Source organism: Triticum aestivum, chromosome 3D (genome assembly GCF_018294505.1).
Source record: "Triticum aestivum cultivar Chinese Spring chromosome 3D, IWGSC CS RefSeq v2.1, whole genome shotgun sequence".
NCBI lineage: Eukaryota > Viridiplantae > Streptophyta > Magnoliopsida > Poales > Poaceae > Triticum > Triticum aestivum.
In genome coordinates this window covers 373595752-373613246 of record NC_057802.1, presented here as the reverse complement: position 1 = coordinate 373613246, position 17495 = coordinate 373595752, and the positions used below count along the sequence as shown (strand labels likewise).

The window sequence follows — 17495 nt, the reverse complement described above, 5'->3', positions numbered from 1 at the left end:
TTCTGCGAAACAAAAAATATGCAACAAACAGGAACTGGCACTGGGCACTGGATCAATAGGTTAGTCCAATAAATCATATAAAAAGTTGCCAAAAATATGTGAAAATTGTACGATATTGTTATGAAACAATCAAAAATTATAGATACGACGGAGACATATCACTCCCCACCGTGAGTGAGTAATTCCTTTGTAGGCTCGCTGGTCGGTGAGGGAGTTGGATGAGATTCATCATGTAATCGAGTTAGTTTTGTTGGGGCTTGATCCCTGATATCCATTATGTTCTGAGATTGATGTTGCTATGACTTTGCCATGCTTAATGCTTGTCACTTTGGGCCCGGGTGCCATGATTTCAAATATGAACCGTTTATGTTATCATCATTATATCTATGTTCTAAATCCAATCTTGCAAGTTATAATCACCTATTACGCGTTATGATCCACAAACCCCGGAGTGACAATAGTCGGGATACTTTCCGGTGATTACCGTAATTTGAGGAGTTCATGTATTCACTGTGTGATAATGCTTTATTCCGGTTCTCTATTAAAAGGAGGCCTTAATATCCACCCCGCTGCCACAGGAGGGTAGGACAAAATATGTCATGCAAGTTCTTTCCATAAGCACGTATGACTACTTACGGAATACATGCCTACATTATATTTATGAACTAGAGCTAGTTTTGTGTCGCCCTAGGTTATGACTGTTAGATGATGAATATCATCCAATGAATTCACCGATCCAATGCCTACGAGTCTTTTACATATTGTTCTTGCTAAGTTACTATTGCTATTGCTACTATTACACTTGCTACAAAATCATTGCTATCACTGTTACCATTACTAATACTGTTGCTAGTACCATTAAAATTATCATATTATCGTGCTACTAATCATATTGTTGCAGATAATTAATCTTCACGTGTGGTTGAATTGACAACTCAGATGCTAAAATTTGAAAATATTCTTTTGCTCTCCTTGTGTCAAATCTATAAATTTGGGTTAAATACTCTACCATCAAAAACTGTTGCGATCCCCTATACTTGTGGGTTATCACCAAGATGTTTTGTGTCCCTTGTAATGCTACCAGCCAAGTGACGGAGCATCGGCGGGACAATTCCGGGCCTTGGCGCCCCTTCCTTTTTTGGAAAAGGAGGATAGACCCCCGGCCTTTGCATCTGGACGATGAATGCGGCCATCTTATTAATTATTCACAGAAACCATACAAAGTAATACAACAGTGAGTCTGAAGCCACCATCTAGGCAACGCCTGTTTCTACTCCTATCCCATTGATGAAGGTGTGCCGAATATCTGGGCCTAATACCAAATGGACATCGCACCAAACCCTAACATCTAAAGCCGGACGCCCCAGCCCAGCCACATACCAAGACAAGGTCCCATACCGGACCGACACACTCTCAGAGGCTACCGCCGCCATCTTCCACCGGTCCATCTCCAGAGTAGCAACCGACCCATCGACCTTGCCTGGCCTGCCATCGACGCCACCACGACTCCACCATCTTGCACGAATCTGTCCACACGCGCCCGTCACCGAACCTCCGCAGCACCATGCCACCGGGATCCGCCGTCGGCCTTGCGGTGGATGAGACACCGCTCTTCCGCTTGTCCCGTCCAACTAGCACTTGCTCCAAAACGATGCCCTCAGGAGGGACAACGGCATCAAAGGTACCATTATCGTCCGATCCGGTAGATCCAAATCTAGGGTTTCCCCCGGAGCATCATGAGTGGGGTGCCACAACCTGCAACAATGATGCCTCGAGAAGCGAACGACGTCTTAGAAGCCGCCATCGTCCGTCATGACCGACGTCGGCGCGATTTTCACCGGAAGTCGCGCCCCCCAACCTCGCAGCTGGCTGGAACCGAACGGAGCCTCGCCGTGGAGACGAGGGCCGCCGTCGGCATGCCGGCAGGGAAATTTTACAAAATATGTTTATTTTTCTGCTAATCACTCTACTAATTTTCCGCCACGATGCCAAATTGGCAAACGATGCATTCGTGACGTGTAATGCGGCGACGCCCGTGGCGAACAATGCTTATCCGAAGGAGACGACGATGTCCACTTGTTATTGCGTGGCCGCACCGCAAATAGGTCCCGATCGAAGTAGCGAATGAAAACGAAGGGCGAATGCAAACACCAAGGCCGCACTCGAGTGTGGAGATACGGCGTGAGCTCGCTGCATTGCCCGGTGCCTCAAGCGAGAGGTCGCGTGGAAGCCTGGGTCGAACACAATCCGGCTGGGAACAGGAAAATGATCAGCTCGAACCGGCTAACCGTCCGACAATCCTGTTGAACACATCCAATTCGCGTAATGTACTCCGGACGTGACGCGGGGTTACTGCAGACGCATTTGTTTTGCGTGCATGGACACCCATGCCGTGGCATCCATCCAGTCCCAAAATTTGGTGGACAGCGATGTACTCCCGACAGCCCAACGAGTAAGCAAAGCTACTACTCACAAGCGACTGGGTCCGGAGAGTAGTAAACAAGTTGCTACTCTGCTCAATGTAGATGTAGGTGACCAGTGGACACGAAGGAAATGTTGTCTAGTGTTGTTATGGCCACATCCACAGCTGAGGATCCAGATTTTTCAAGTGAAATTTACGTACGTACTAGTACCTCACGCTGCTAATGAGAGTGGATTTATTTGCTCTCGGTCCGAATTTTTCAAAAATTCAAAAACCAACTCTGTAAGTTTCAAAAACATCTGAAAATAAATACGCTAGTACTTATAGTTGTATACTAGATGTATGTGAATTTTCATCACGTAATATGTTTTTTAGCTATAAAAAACAAAATCAGGTACTTTTATAGTGAAATAGTGCATGAGCTAAAAATACGTGATTTTGTCATTTTTGTGTAGCTTCCATATAAAAATATTTCACCATGAAATTTTACAGAAAAGTAGTATACATCCATATGTATGTGTGCATTTTATTCGCAATTTTTTTTAAAAAATATGTATTTTTCAGAATTTTTGTACTTTTCAAATTAAGGGCTAAATGGAGGTCGAGCTCCATTAGCATATTCTTTTTTTTTAGCGTGAACGGCAGGTGCTCTGCCTTTGCATTATAGAAGAGGGAAAATGGTCCAGTTAATAGGGAAACCGGACCCGAAAACCATACAACGTGCGGTTAATATGGGAAACCGGCAAAAAACCACACCCAACATAAATCCTACTCACCCTCATGTCATACCCTACTCACACTCTTTCAAAGGAAAGAGAGCATTTAGTCACCACACACGCCTCTGTAGTCGACAAAAACGTCTCCTCCCGCTGAACGAACTTCGCCGGAAGCCTAATATAATTCCAGCACCAGCGCCAAATCTAAGACTTAAATCCTGATGGGTTGATTCCACCCAAAAGAATTAGCCATCTATGTATGCGGCAATTTGAACATGGAGACTTCAAAAAATTAAGAGAGACCGTATGCATGCGGGTAGCTTTGAATGGCGGCCTTCCATATCTGTGTCCGCGGACGGATGGGCAAGAAAGCTCGCGGCTCATCATTGAAGATGCCCTAAACTAGCTTAGGCTCTCAGTTCGCCGAGAGCATCTGTGTTAACGGAAACAGATCCAACCGAAATCCGGCGCAGCGAGTCCCAGGAAGCTTTGACCCGCGGCCAGCACGGCGCGCACAAAGCACAAGCGCAAGCGCCCAAGCGCGTCGCGTCGCACACCTCTGCAGCGGCCAAACAATGCCAATCGCGGCAGGTGCCGCCCGGACTACGCACAGGCACAGCACAGCCACCACCCTGAACAAAAACTAACACTAAACTAAACTAACCTTAGCTATTCAGCTGCCTCCCCCACGCAAAGAGGGCAAGATAAATACGCACTCCAAAGCGGCACACACACAAACACAAACACATACACGCAGCCCGAAACGCTAGCGCAAACGAAAGCACCACCACGACCGCCGCGGCAACTCGGCGGCTTGCTTGCTTAGCTGCGAGGAGCCGGGAGGCGCGCGCGCGCATTGGCGCATACGGCCGCCGGCGGGCCAGCCACATACACATCGCCGGGCGTCGCGTTGGTGGCCTAGCAAAGCCGCGAAACCCAAGAATCGGCCGCGCCGTCGGCAATGGCGGGTCGCCGCCTGGCGCTGCTGCTCGTCGCGGTGGCCGCCGCGTTCCTGGCAGGCGCGAGCGGCCGCCGCGCGAGCGACTCGGCGCGGTTCCCCCTGCTCCGCCTCGCCGCGCCGGCGTCCCTCGCCGACCTGGCGCGCAGCGACCGGCAGCGGATGGCGTTCATCGCCTCGCACGGGCGGCGGCGCACGCGCGAGACCGCGGCGGGCTCGTCTGCCTCTTCGGCTGCCGCGGCCTTCGCGATGCCGCTCACCTCCGGCGCGTACACGGGCATCGGGCAGTACTTCGTGCGCTTCCGCGTGGGCACCCCGGCGCAGCCGTTCCTGCTGGTGGCCGACACCGGCAGCGACCTGACCTGGGTCAAGTGCCGCCGCCCCGCCTCCGCCTCCGCCCCGGCCAACTCCTCGCTCTCGCCGGCCGACTCGGGGTCGGGGCGCGCGTTCCGTCCCGAGGATTCCAGGACATGGGCGCCCATCTCGTGCGCGTCGGACACCTGCACCAAGTCGCTCCCCTTCTCCCTCGCCACCTGCCCCACGCCCGGCAGCCCCTGCGCCTACGACTACCGGTCAGCATTCCCTCACTCGCCATTCGCATTCGCATTCGCATTCGCATCGCTCTCCCCTCTACCGTACTAACCAGCCTTCATACAAACGCCAGCCCGCGCTTTACTGCTACGACTAGTACCACCACTCCTACTTAGCTGTGCGTAATCGCGATGGATTTGAATCAAATCGATCTGCGGGTGGGGCGTCGTTAATTGGCCCTGGCATTGATGAGGAGGCGCGAGCAGCAGCAGAGGCGGCAGGAGGAGGCAGGAGGAGGCCATTAGTGGTTGGTTGGTGGGCGAGTCGGATCTCGCGCAGTTGCAATTTGCAAATGGCAATGGGGCCGCAGCGTTTAATCAATGCGGCGCCATTGATGCCCTCCCTGCTCCGGGCAGCTCCGGCCTGCCTCGCCTTACTGGTACTGGTACTGGCAGTCCCACTTGTACTACGAGACCGTAGCACTGCACGGCATTCATTGGCTCGGCCATGTAGGTCGACGATGCCCCTTCTCGTATGTACTCCTACCCCCTTCGATGGAGATGGGAGTCCTCATGCTGATTGAGCTCTCTGAAATCTCCGATCGATTTGCCGCTTGCTTCGTCAAAGTCATCGATAGATTGGAGCATATTTATGGCGTCTACTTGTAGAGGCGTGGGCTTGCCATGCCTTCGTGGAGCTGTCGCGGACAAACACGCGCACAGGCGGACATGGCGCGCCATCGTCACTCGGCTCACCAAGGCGATGGACCAAAACGAACACACCGGAAAGAAGAAGAACGCACGGATGCTGCCTCATGTCCCGAACTATGCCCGCTCACGAAAGCGATGAGATGAGATGGATCACATGCGCGCATATGCATCGGATTCGGATCCTGCAGCGCCGCCCAGAAAGGGGTCGCGCGCGCAGGATATCTATCTGCTCGTAGTTTTTGCTGCATGTGCACGCTGCCGGGTGTTCATATCTAGGCCGGGCATTTGTTTTCTTGTTTCATTAACAATGGGCAGAGAAAGGGGAACGGCGGTCGCGGCGGTAGCAGCTGCAGTATAGTATACTCGACTTTGCTTGGCTTGGCTTGAGATCGTCATGTGCACGGTGGATTGGGCTGTACTCCATCAGTGCCTGCCTGCGTGTCAGGACATTGCACATATTCCGTAGGAAAGGAGCCACCGAAAGATAAATCAAAAGATGGTACTGTAAATCTGTAATACGTACTACATGCACCGATCTGAGATGAGATGTTTCTCCGTGCGCCGTTAGTGACAGTCCCAAGCAGGTGCCGTAACAAACGGTATTCGGCTTCTTGATTCCGCAACAAATGAGTGTACCTGCGTAACGTACGACGTAATGCAAGGACAAGAATAGGCCATGGAGTTCGTGAGGAGTAGTGTCCCGCCTCGCTAATGGCCGAAAGAGCAGCTGGCGAGCACGCACTCCCGTGGTGTCATAGCATCTCACACGTACATTTAGATTTGGGGTTACGCGTGTCGACGGCGAACATGCATGCAGCTTGTAGACTGTTCTTGTACTACTGGTAATCGATCACGTTGTGCTGCCTGCCTGTTTTTTTTGTACTAAAAGGAAGAGGAGAAATGGAGTGCCCACCCCTTCTCTTTCTGAAACATGCCGGTTCGTCTCAGTTTGCTCGCCACTTTTCCTCCCTGACTACTCTTCCCCTATTATGTCTAATGTCAAAGGTTAGTGAGTATAGTACAGTATCATCTCCTGTTTATGCAGAGAAAACCAGGTTCTGCTATCGACTGTCAAAAGTCAAACACCGATGAATGTATACGCAATTTCACGGGTGATAGTATACACAGTTTCTCTGGGGGACTTTGACCATACCTGGGCCACCTTCTCCTTGGTCAAAACTGGTTTTGGCTGGAGTAAAACAATTCATCCTCCAGCTCAAATGCACATACTCCGGCTGCTAACCAATCAGGTTCAGGTCGGCATGCATTCGCCAAAAAACACTGATGAACGTAGGACATATCTGCACTGCCGCGTGAGGTCCACTTGTTGGCAGCATCCTTCGCGATAACAGTTCATGGAAAGGCATTACCCTTTCCACCGGTTTAATCATTGTGCTCCGAAGGATTTGCATTTGCTCACAAGCCAGTCCTTGAATCGCGCCATGTGCCATGCACGATTTACGTAACTAACCGTGGCGCATTCTACGGCCGCATGCAATGCAGGTACAAGGACGGGTCGGCGGCGCGCGGCACGGTGGGCACGGAGTCGGCGACCATCGCGCTGTCCGGGCGGGAGGAGCGCAAGGCCAAGCTCAAGGGCCTCGTGCTCGGCTGCACCAGCTCCTACACCGACCCCAGCTTCGAGGCCTCCGACGGCGTGCTCAGCCTCGGCTACAGCGGCATCTCCTTCGCCTCCCACGCCGCCTCCCGCTTCGGCGGCCGCTTCTCCTACTGCCTCGTCGACCACCTCTCCCCGCGCAACGCCACCAGCTACCTCACCTTCGGCCCCAACCCCGCCGTCTCCTCCTCCCACGCCTCCCCCTCCTCCTGCAACGCCGCCGCCGCTCCCCGCGCGCGCACGACGCCGCTGCTGCTCGACCGCCGTATGCGCCCCTTCTACGACGTCAGCCTCAAGGCCATCTCCGTCGCCGGGGAGTTCCTCAAGATACCGCGCGCCGTCTGGGACGTCGAGGCGGGGGGCGGCGTCATCCTCGACTCCGGCACCAGCCTCACGGTGCTGGCCAAGCCGGCCTACCGCGCCGTCGTGGCCGCGCTCAGCAAGGAGCTCGCCGGGCTGCCGCGGGTCACCATGGACCCGTTCGAGTACTGCTACAACTGGACGTCGCCGTCGGGCGAGGACGCCGACGTCGCTGTGCCGAAGATGGCCGTGCACTTCGCCGGGGCGGCGCGGCTGGAGCCCCCAGGGAAGAGCTACGTGATCGACGCGGCGCCCGGCGTCAAGTGCATCGGCCTGCAGGAAGGCCCTTGGCCCGGGATCTCCGTCATCGGTAACATCTTGCAGCAGGAGCACCTGTGGGAGTTCGATATCAAAAACCGACGGCTAAGATTCCAGAGGTCGCGGTGCACGCACTGATCCTGATCGTCCGTTCCACATCCAACCACGTCTTGTGTTTTTTCTCCTTGTGGTGGTGGCCTCGCTGATTATTTGTATTTGTTTTTGTCCCGTCTTCAGATCTATACTAATGCAATGAGAAATGTGCCTCGCAAAAATGAGTAAGCTGTAATAAGTTTTCTGCTTCTCTTTTTTTTTCTTTACCACATTTGGTATCTTCATTTCAGTGAATACATATACTACCGTTTAGGGCTGGTTCGTTTATTTGTTCCACAATTGTGCATATGTTATACCACCGGACAATGTTTTGAGTTATCATTTGGCATGAATGATGAGCTATATAAAAAAATAAAAAATATTTTGAGTTATCATTTGGCATGAATGATGAGCTATATAAAAAAATAAAAAATATTTTGAGTTATCATTTGGCATGAATGATGAGCTATATCAATAATTGTTTCTAGTTTTGTGGCTATTTTTTCGCACAACAAATTAGTATGAAAGAGAAACAAATACAATGCAACACGATTCGACAATCGAAAATCGGGCCTAAGCCACAACGGAATGATGATTTGTCTTTCATGAGTTCATTATCGGTTGACTGGGCAAAATCTCGAGATATGTTAGTGTGGGCGGATTGATTTTTCACATGCTTGCGCTGGTAAATCTCTCCCTTGCTTTTATTTGTATATTCATAGTTCCTTGGAATGTTTCGGTTATTTAGCTATTTGCAAACGCCTCAGTTCGATCGGGGTGAACGCCGCCAATTCAAACAACTAGACAATCACATGGGAGGTGGGCATCGAGATGATTACAGACCATGCTACAGAAATAGGAAGAAGAAAAAACACTACATTCAAATGTCTGGTTGACTCAACCAAGACAAAGGAGATCTTCGCATGGCTTGGTTCCTTGGCGAGACAGACACGGCATGCTACAAGGCACAGTTCCTTGGCCGGACTGACTCCGCCATGATCCTGACCATTTGGAGAATACGGGCACTCCTAAATGCAAGCTCTTCGCATGGCTTGCAATCAACACTAGGATTTGAAGGGATAACCCTTCAGCGTCGTAGGTGGCCAGATTGTAACCCGTGCCCCGTATGCAAGAAGGTCCAAGAGTCGGTGGCCCACCTCCTTTTTCAATGTTGGTACACTATTAGAGTTTGGTGCATGGTCAAAGATTGGCTTGGACTTCACGATGTGCATTCTTCCGATTGGGTGAAGCGACTTCCGTTAAAGAGTGGTGGACCTACAACGCTACCAAGAAAACCCAATCGTGCAGGACGCTGGCTTCCTTGATGTTGCTTATCTCTTGGGCATTGTGGAAGGAGTGGAATGCGCGGATCTTTCGTAATTCCTTCGTCCCGATGGGAGTGATCGTCACTAGGATTAAACAGGATACCTCGGTTTGGAGCATTGCAGGGCCGAGGCATTTGAGTATTGTAATGCAGCGAGAGTGATTGTTGCAATTCTCGCCTTGAGCCTTAACCTCCAAGCCTTCCTCCCTAATCAATGAAAATTGCTAATCTTTTGCCTCGTTTCAAAATACATAGGAGATCTTCAATTTCCATTCTCATGTAAACAAATAAGGCAGCCTTGAGCGTTGGTTGCTTGGTTTGTCCACCTGATAACACTCATCGCAAAGAAGGAGAGTGTGACATCCTAGCTTAATAGGAATGATAGAGTACTCATATCAACAAGGTGCACCTTTTTTCCCGGAAGTTCATCCTCAAGGAACCTCAAAGTAAGGTGTACTTTGCCTGAAGAAATTTAAGGATTGGTGACCGAGTGGAAAGTTGTTTCAGGTGCGCACGGGTGATGACAAAATGCGTAGAAAATAATAGTGTTAGTATGTGAGGCCAGTCTAGATCCCAGGCGCAACCGCCGGGAACCGATGATTGAACCGGTGGGTTTGATTTGGGCATTACAATTAGTATCAGAGTCGATCCTCGCGGTTACACGGGCGGGTACGGGTCAGTGATGCATACATGGGGCACATGTGGATGCTAGCACTAGCGCGCAGATGTGTGCAAAGATGAAATGTTCCTATTGGGATGTATGTTCCTTTGAGGTGGGTGTATGTGACATCCCGGCTTAATAAGAATAACAGACTACTCATATCAACATGGTACATCTTCTTTTCTGGAAGCCCATCTCCAAGGAACCTCAAAGTTAAGTGTGCTTGGCTTGGAGAAATTTAAGAATGGATGATTGACTAGGAAGTTGTCCCGAGATGCGCACAAGTAAGGAAAAAAATGCGCAGCAAAGATTAGTATTAATATGTTGGTCTAGTCTAGAAATCAAGCGCAACAGCCAGAAACTGATGGGCGTTACAGTCACATCCATAGTCTGGTAATGACTTAGGTTAGTAATTTCTTGAATGCATCATGTTTAAATTTCAAAGAATTTAAAATGGGGAATGACAAACCCTAGCACCACATTAATAAACTAGGTTTAACTAAATTATTTCTCAATGAAACCCAAAATGTTCTTAAAAATGATCATGATTTAGGGAAAACGGTGAAAATCTTATCCAAAGATGATGCATATTTTTCCATGGCATTTATAGACTTTGAATTAACTCATATGTTATTTGAATTAGAGCTATAAAATCCTATGAATAATTCCATAGCTTCAATAATTCTGAAAATTATAGTGGGTGCAAGGTGTCCTATGGGAAGAAGGTGATCTAGTGTGGTTCAAGGACTCGCCAACCTAGGTTTAGATGAAAACATTTGGATCTCCTACTAATATGATCAAACAACAAGACTAATCAACCAACCTTGCAGAACTCGACACTTACGAGGAGAAGAACCAAGGAGCAGCCACCATCGCAAAAATGGTACCACGGATCTCATATCAACTATCTGCACTGTAGCCGAGACGTCAAACAGCTAATGAGATTCAAAGGCCACAAACCAAGGAAGAAACCACGCACGACCATCACTATGTCTAGGAAATGATGTTTTTTTTCTTGAAGAGCATCTACAGCCGGATTTGGCAAATCCGGCCCCTATACGTCCACGGATGCATCCAGGCACGCCTGTGGACGCATCTGAACCGCCCCTCATATGTCATGTTCGGCAGAGCCACATACCTCAAATTCGAACTCACAGATACTTGCAAATCCATGCACGTCTATCATACACGCCAATGTCGCACGTAAATAATAAATGTTGGCAGCGAAAATACATAGTTCTTACATAAAATTTATTTTAATTGCACAACTCAAACATTAGCTCTTTGGTCATTGTCGGTCCACATATGCTTCACAAGATCACTGAGTAGTTGTGGCGTCATGATCTCGAAGATTCTGATGCATCTGCATAAAGTTTATAAGCCGTTTTGCATCTTGATCTTTGAGGATATGGACTTGTTCTCCACGCACTTCATAACCATTGGTTTGGGCGACAACATCACCCTCATCCTTGACAATTATATTGTGCAAAATAACACAACATGTCATCAGCTGCCACAAAGTTTCTGATTCCCACATCATTGTAGCTCCATGAACAGTTCATGAACGAGCTTGAAGCACTCCGAATGCTCTCTCCACATCCTTCTTAGTTGCTTCCTGCATTGTTGCAAGTGACTTTGTTTGTTGCCTTGTGGTTCGGATATGGTCTTCACAAACGCAACTCACTAAAGATATATGCCATCGGCAAGATAGTATCCCATGTTGTAGTCACGGCCATTGACAGTGTAGTTGCACGGCGGCAATTCCTCATTACAAAGCCTCCTGAAAATGGAGATCGTTGAAGCACGTTGATATCGTTGTGAGAATCCGGCATTCCAAAGAAAGCATGCCAGGTGTATAAGTCATGTGATGCCACTGCTTTCAGTGTGATGGTGGCCTCTTTGGTGTTACCTTGATACATTTCACGCAAACCTTTGGGTCAGTTCTTCCATTGCCAATGCATGCAATCAATTGATCCAAGTACTCCTCGAAATCCTCTTGCCTCTCCAATAGCCAACAACTTTTCTGTGTCCTGCACATTTGGTTCCTTTAGACACTCAGCTCCAAACACCTGCACGGCGCGGGCAAACCTGGCAGTAGTCTTCAGGCATATGCTCTCCCCCATCCGGACCATCTCACCAATGGCATCGACGACAGTACCAAGTGTAAGCATCCTCAGAGTAGTTGTGCATTTCTGCTTAGCGGAGGAAGAAAGATGGCCGCAACAATCCCTTGTGAGCTGGAAGTAGTAGTCGTGTGCTTCCACTCCCTCCACAGCACGCAAAAACAATGGTTTGCGCATACAGAAACGACAACGAAACCATGGATCATCTGTGAAAGTTGGGTCTGGACCAAAGTAGTCCTTGTACACTAGCTGTGCTCCGGAGACCCTATCCCGATTGATCACTCTTTTCCCTTTCATTGAGCCCTTAAAGTTGAGAATATGCTCCACCTGCCGTTCCATTCCCTCTTGCATGCTTATGAGCATGATCATGTCTGACTCTTCGTCTGAATTCCATGAAACGAAGAACTCATCTTCAATCATTTTATCAAACTACATCGGTGCATACTCCTTGTCTGATGAAGCATTAGAATCCATCATTTTTCCTACGAATAAATCACAGAAAACCGGGGCAAATATTGTGTCGAACACACAGAGCGCAAGGGGCAACCCAAAAGTTGCTGAACATACTGTGGTGACGTCCGGGCCGGGCCGGCAACAAAGTCCACAGAGGCAGCACGATAGAGAGGACTGTAGTACCAGTGCTGGCGGCGTTAAGGCTCGGAACGGCGCCGGAGCAAGGGTGGCGGCGGAGCTAAAAGACGTCCAGTGTGAAGGAGGAGGAAGAGAGGAGAGAGCAAATGCAATCGGCGGGTTAAGGGTGATGAATTTGGTGCAATTTATGATGGGGTCGGGGTGTCGAGTCCGACGTTGCAGACGCGCGTGGTCACGCACGAGCCTCCTCATATCCGCCCTACATTATGGCTGGATATGAGGGGCGTCGGTCAGCCCAAGGTTTGAGGCCCATTTAAGGCGCCCGTCTATGTCAGGATTTTCACCGGTTAGTAACCAAGGCGTCCACCCGGACATTTGGGAGAGGAGATAAGACGCCCGACTGTATGTGCTCTAAAGGCTTCACAAAATAGTTCCAACAAGGAATATGAGCGTCACTGTCGCATGTGAGATCAAAGCAAATGCAGAGTTTACGCCCGTTGCATCACACCTCTACACCATCGCCAAACCATAGCCGCCAATAATTCAGCGAATGTCATCCTTGCTGCTGTTCGCAGTTTGCTTGCATGGTGTTGGGTTCTTGGTACTCACCAAGACCCTGTGATTTCATTTTTGATATATTTTTTCCGTGAACACGGAGATCTTCATACATATATGTTAAGATTGCAAACAAGTGCATTTGCAATAATTTGTATGAGAACGATGGCATTTCACCACAAGACTGCCTATTCCCTCTGTTCCTAAATACTAGTATATAATGCATATTAGTTTTTCAAAAAGTCAAATACTATCGATGTTCGACCAAGTTTATAGAAATATATATAAGGATATATAACATTAAATAAATATAACATGTAAATATATTTCATGTTGAATCTAGACATTGATATTTTTGTCTAAAATGATTAAAGTGTTGAAAAAACTAATACACCTTATATTTAGAAAGGAAGGGAGTTGAATATTACCCTCTCACTATTTACAGTTATTGTGAATCTTGTCGATGACCGCCGATGGGAGGAGAGTGATGTTCTCAAAGACCTGCCGGTTCCTCTCCGGCTAAAGGGAGTGAAGCGTGCAGATAATTACCGAGTTCACCTCCTTGCAAAGTTGTGACATGGTTGACGAATTGTGGAAGATCTTGCCATACATCGTGCTTGTTTCAAAATTTCCCGGTTAGCATGATTATTGTGGGCGTGACCGTCTTTCTCGGATGACTAGAATTTTGGGTGGGTCAGCAACAAATCCTTGACCGAATGGGGGCGGTTGGGTGAAAATTGTGCAACCCACAGTTACGGTTAAAAAATAATTAGATTGTGCAACCCAAGCCACTCCCCATCGTCCCGTTCAGCTCACGAAACAAGAGAGCAGAGAGGTGAGACCAGTCCGAAAATCCAACCGGAGACTTCAAGAAATGGAAGCCGCCGGCCCTCCAACGCAGCCGCCGGCGCCGCACCCATTGGTGGCTCCGCTGTCGTTTCTGCTGGGCAAGTGGCGCGGCGAGGGCGAGGGGACCTTCCCCTCCATCGTCCCGTTCCGCTACGGCGAGGAGATCCTCTTCTCCCACCACCCTTCCAAGGTACACCGCCGTCTCCCGGCCGTATGTGTCCCTTCCGTGGCAGAAACTTTGCCTTCGGTTGGCCGATTCTTAGAGCTTTCATGCCTTTGCCTGACTCGGCGTGGGTGCGCGCAGCCGGTGATCTCGTACACGCAGAGGACGTGGAAGGCGGCGTCCGGCGACCCGATGCACGCCGAGAGTGGGTACTGGCGGCCCCGCCCCGACGGCTCCGTCGAGGTGGTCATCGCCCAGAGCACAGGCCTCACCGAGGTCCAGGTGTGTTCGTACTGACTGCCCATTGAGTTCTTGCAAGCATAGTTCTGTCTGATGCTAGATTGAGTATGGTATGCATTTTGGAGCCAGCTGCAAATGGCAACTCTGTTTGGGTATTGCCTGTTGGTATTCGTTATAGGCCATCGCAAATTCGCAATCCCAGTTTATAATTTGCACGGCAGGTGTCTGCATACTGCAGTTATATTGTTCATATCTGAAGATTCTGAACTGGATACTGAACTAGCATAGTTGCTTGCAACAGTAGGTGGGGTTAATTATCCTTATCTCACCTGCTAAGCGGCGCAAAGAAGGGGCAAAGGAGCATTTATGTCATTGCAGTATTAACACTGATTTATGTGGAGTTGTGTTGATCTCTTATGTACTCCCTCGGTACCATAATATAAGACGTTTTTGCAGTTAAATTTGAACTGCAAAAACGTCTTATATTATGGTTCGGAGGGAGTAGGATAGAAAGGAATGTGATATACAAATAGGAAGTGAGTTGACGCCTGCAATATTTGGATCCTTTAATATTGCAAAGAATAAATGGCACAGAACTATAGTTATTATGTCAAAATTTATCAGAAAACTAACAAATACCCTTAATATGTTTACAAAACTATACCAAAGTATATTTTAAATTTACATTTTAAAGATGAAAGTGTAGTTTTGTCACTGAAATATCTGCTTTTTTGAAGTTAAATGTGTGTTTATGTTTTAATTTTTGAATAAAGATAGTGTAGGCTTGAGATATTCGCTCTCTTTGCAAATTCGTTGCAACTGGTGGTCCCTTTTTTCCTGTATTTTCGCTAAACAACTGTTAATCAAATACCAAAAACTAGCACTGGAGGCTTGCTGGTAAATGATAAATAGAGAGGACACATCCAAACAATAGTGGTCCTCTTATATAAGTTGCTTATAGGGCCAAAGGTACTCACAAGGCCATAGCTCATAACTCACCCAGGCATTGTAAGAATTAGGTTTCATCGGAGTGTGATTTATATCACTAAGCAAAACAAGTTTTTTTTGGTGAGAACTAAATAAATTGGTGTGTTACTTTAGTTATTTATATTTATTTATTTTAGCTAAACTGTTATTTGTTGCCACAACTTTGTTTCTAAAATGCAGACAGGTTCATATGATAGTGAAAAGAAAACAGTGACACTCCAAAGCGAACTTATTGGCAATGCAGCAAAGGTACTTCTCCTAGGACGATTATATATGATGTCTCTTATTATCATCTATTTCGACTACCTTTATTACTATGCCACATGATGTTCTGAGGGTCAATTTTCATTTGACTATGTGACAATGCTTTTGTTTTTGCATTCAACCTACCATGGGCTAATATTTGTCAAAAGAGTTTAGGTACTTTTGTTGTTACGTAATCTGACTCTTAAGTTGGATGGGATAGTGTATTTTGTTTTTTGCGAATTAGGATAGAATGACGTTCCTCACTTGTCCAGGTGATGAACTCATGATACACTAAGGCTTCTATGAGCTAATAGAAATTTATATTTGCACCCATATATCTATATTTAACAAGGGATAAATCTACATGTAAAGTTTCTTAACTCTGGAAGCAGTGCCCTACTTCCATCTGCACTTGTCTTGTTTGTTTAAAACTCAGAAACTATGACACTTAGATCTGCTTTTGTGTTCATGAACCGAAGTAGGAGGGGTATGACTCATCTTGCTGGCGGCACTTCATTGTATTTTTTGTCATAGGTTCGCAACACTCAAATCTTGACCATCATGTACATTGTCTTTCCTTGTTGGAGTTGCTAAACTTCATAGGAAGGTCATCTTCAGGGTTATCCACTCGCTTACGGAGTCTTGCAGCCACCTAAGTTGCCTGAATCTCCTAAGAAATCTTGTATAATTTTGTCAGGTGAAGCAGATCACGAGGGCTTTTCAGGTGGTGGATGGGGAGCTCTCGTACGTCGTTCAGATGGCAACAATCACAAACAGTCTACAGCCACATCTGAAAGCGCTTCTCAAGAGGATCTGAGCAATCTCCTTGGTTGGGATTGCGGTAACATACCGTATCTGAAGCTCTAGATTCTTTGGGAAACTTAAAGCTCAACTAATAAGGAGCTTCTATTTATTATTTGCGAGGACATGAAAACCTATCATTTGCTGGAATCTGAAGATTATTCAGGGCTTACAACATTCCGTATAAGCTTTATGAGCGTCAGCTGTGTAACGCACAGCAAACTCATGGGAAAGAAACTACAAAATCATAACGTCTGCAAAAATAGCATTAATGAAATGGAACATGAAGTTTCTGCATGCACCCATGGAAAATTTGCAGAAACTGTTTTTTGGGATTAAAAACAACAACAATGTTTCAAAAAGGGTATTTTTTTAAGGGGGGCGCTACGCGTCCCGCGGATGATCTGGAAAGATCGACCACCTCGCCGGCCGTTGGATGAAGTGAGAATGACCATTGGATCTCCCCATGTGAACCCCGTTGAAACCAGTGATTTGCAACAAGTCAATTGTTGCACTCAGTCTCTGTAACATGGGCCTTGTTGCAACAAAAAAACGTTCTTTTCCATTTTCTTCTTCTGAAACACAACTCTCTTCATTGCAACAAAATCGGTGTTGCAAACCTCCTTTGCAACAAACCTTTGTTGGAGAAACATTTCTGACTGAAAAAAAAAATCACTAGCTCGCGGCTCCTTGTTGCAATTGCAAAACAGGGTTGTTGTTGCAAAAATAAAATAAGGAGGCATTATCCGGCCATGAACAGGGGTAAAGAAGTGTGATTTTACTCCACCGCCGACGTCCAGCGGCCAGCACACAGCACCCCGGTGGCCGACTTGTAACACTAGGCCTCGACTGGCCACACCTCCGTCGAGCACGCAGCAACCCGACGGCTAAACCTCTCAACAATGGACATGGATGGGTGGCTTGGAGCGGCACACTTGCGGCTCATGGCAAATCCTGGAGCCGCTGCAAGTGAGAAGATCCAAGAAAGATTGAGAGAGGAAGAGATAAAGCGGCGACCTTGGGAGCGGCCGATCGGTTGATTACAATCATTTCCTCTTTTTGTAAGCACTTTTGAACATCAATTTTTCTTTTCAAGACATCCACAAATGAAACTTTGCATGTCAATAAAACATTCAACAATGTTTATAAAAAACAGAATGTCTTGAATTTATTTCCAACTTTTTCAAAATTTTCTGCTCAACTGGGGTGCATTCCATAAGTTCACAATTTTAGGGATGCAACCAGCCCATCAGGATAAGTCCTAGACTTTGCACTACTACCATTTTCCT

The 17495-nt window shown here is 47.6% G+C and overlaps 2 protein-coding genes across 2 annotated transcripts; both read left to right on the top strand.

Moving 5' to 3' along the window:
• The first annotated feature begins 3792 nt into the window (after nt 1-3792).
• On the top strand, nt 3793-7954 carry LOC123078981 (aspartic proteinase NANA, chloroplast). The gene is made up of 2 exons (XM_044501646.1): nt 3793-4668; nt 6841-7954. Exons 1-2 carry the CDS (start codon nt 4100-4102, stop codon nt 7709-7711), a joined length of 1440 nt encoding a protein of 479 aa, XP_044357581.1. The 5' UTR covers nt 3793-4099; the 3' UTR covers nt 7712-7954.
• Nucleotides 7955-13665: 5711 nt separating this feature from the next.
• On the top strand, nt 13666-16381 carry LOC123078979 (UPF0678 fatty acid-binding protein-like protein At1g79260). The gene is made up of 4 exons (XM_044501645.1): nt 13666-13959; nt 14074-14214; nt 15340-15408; nt 16103-16381. The coding sequence occupies exons 1-4, from the start codon at nt 13795-13797 to the stop codon at nt 16220-16222; spliced, it is 495 nt and encodes a 164-aa protein (XP_044357580.1). The 5' UTR covers nt 13666-13794; the 3' UTR covers nt 16223-16381.
• Nucleotides 16382-17495: the final 1114 nt, after the last annotated feature.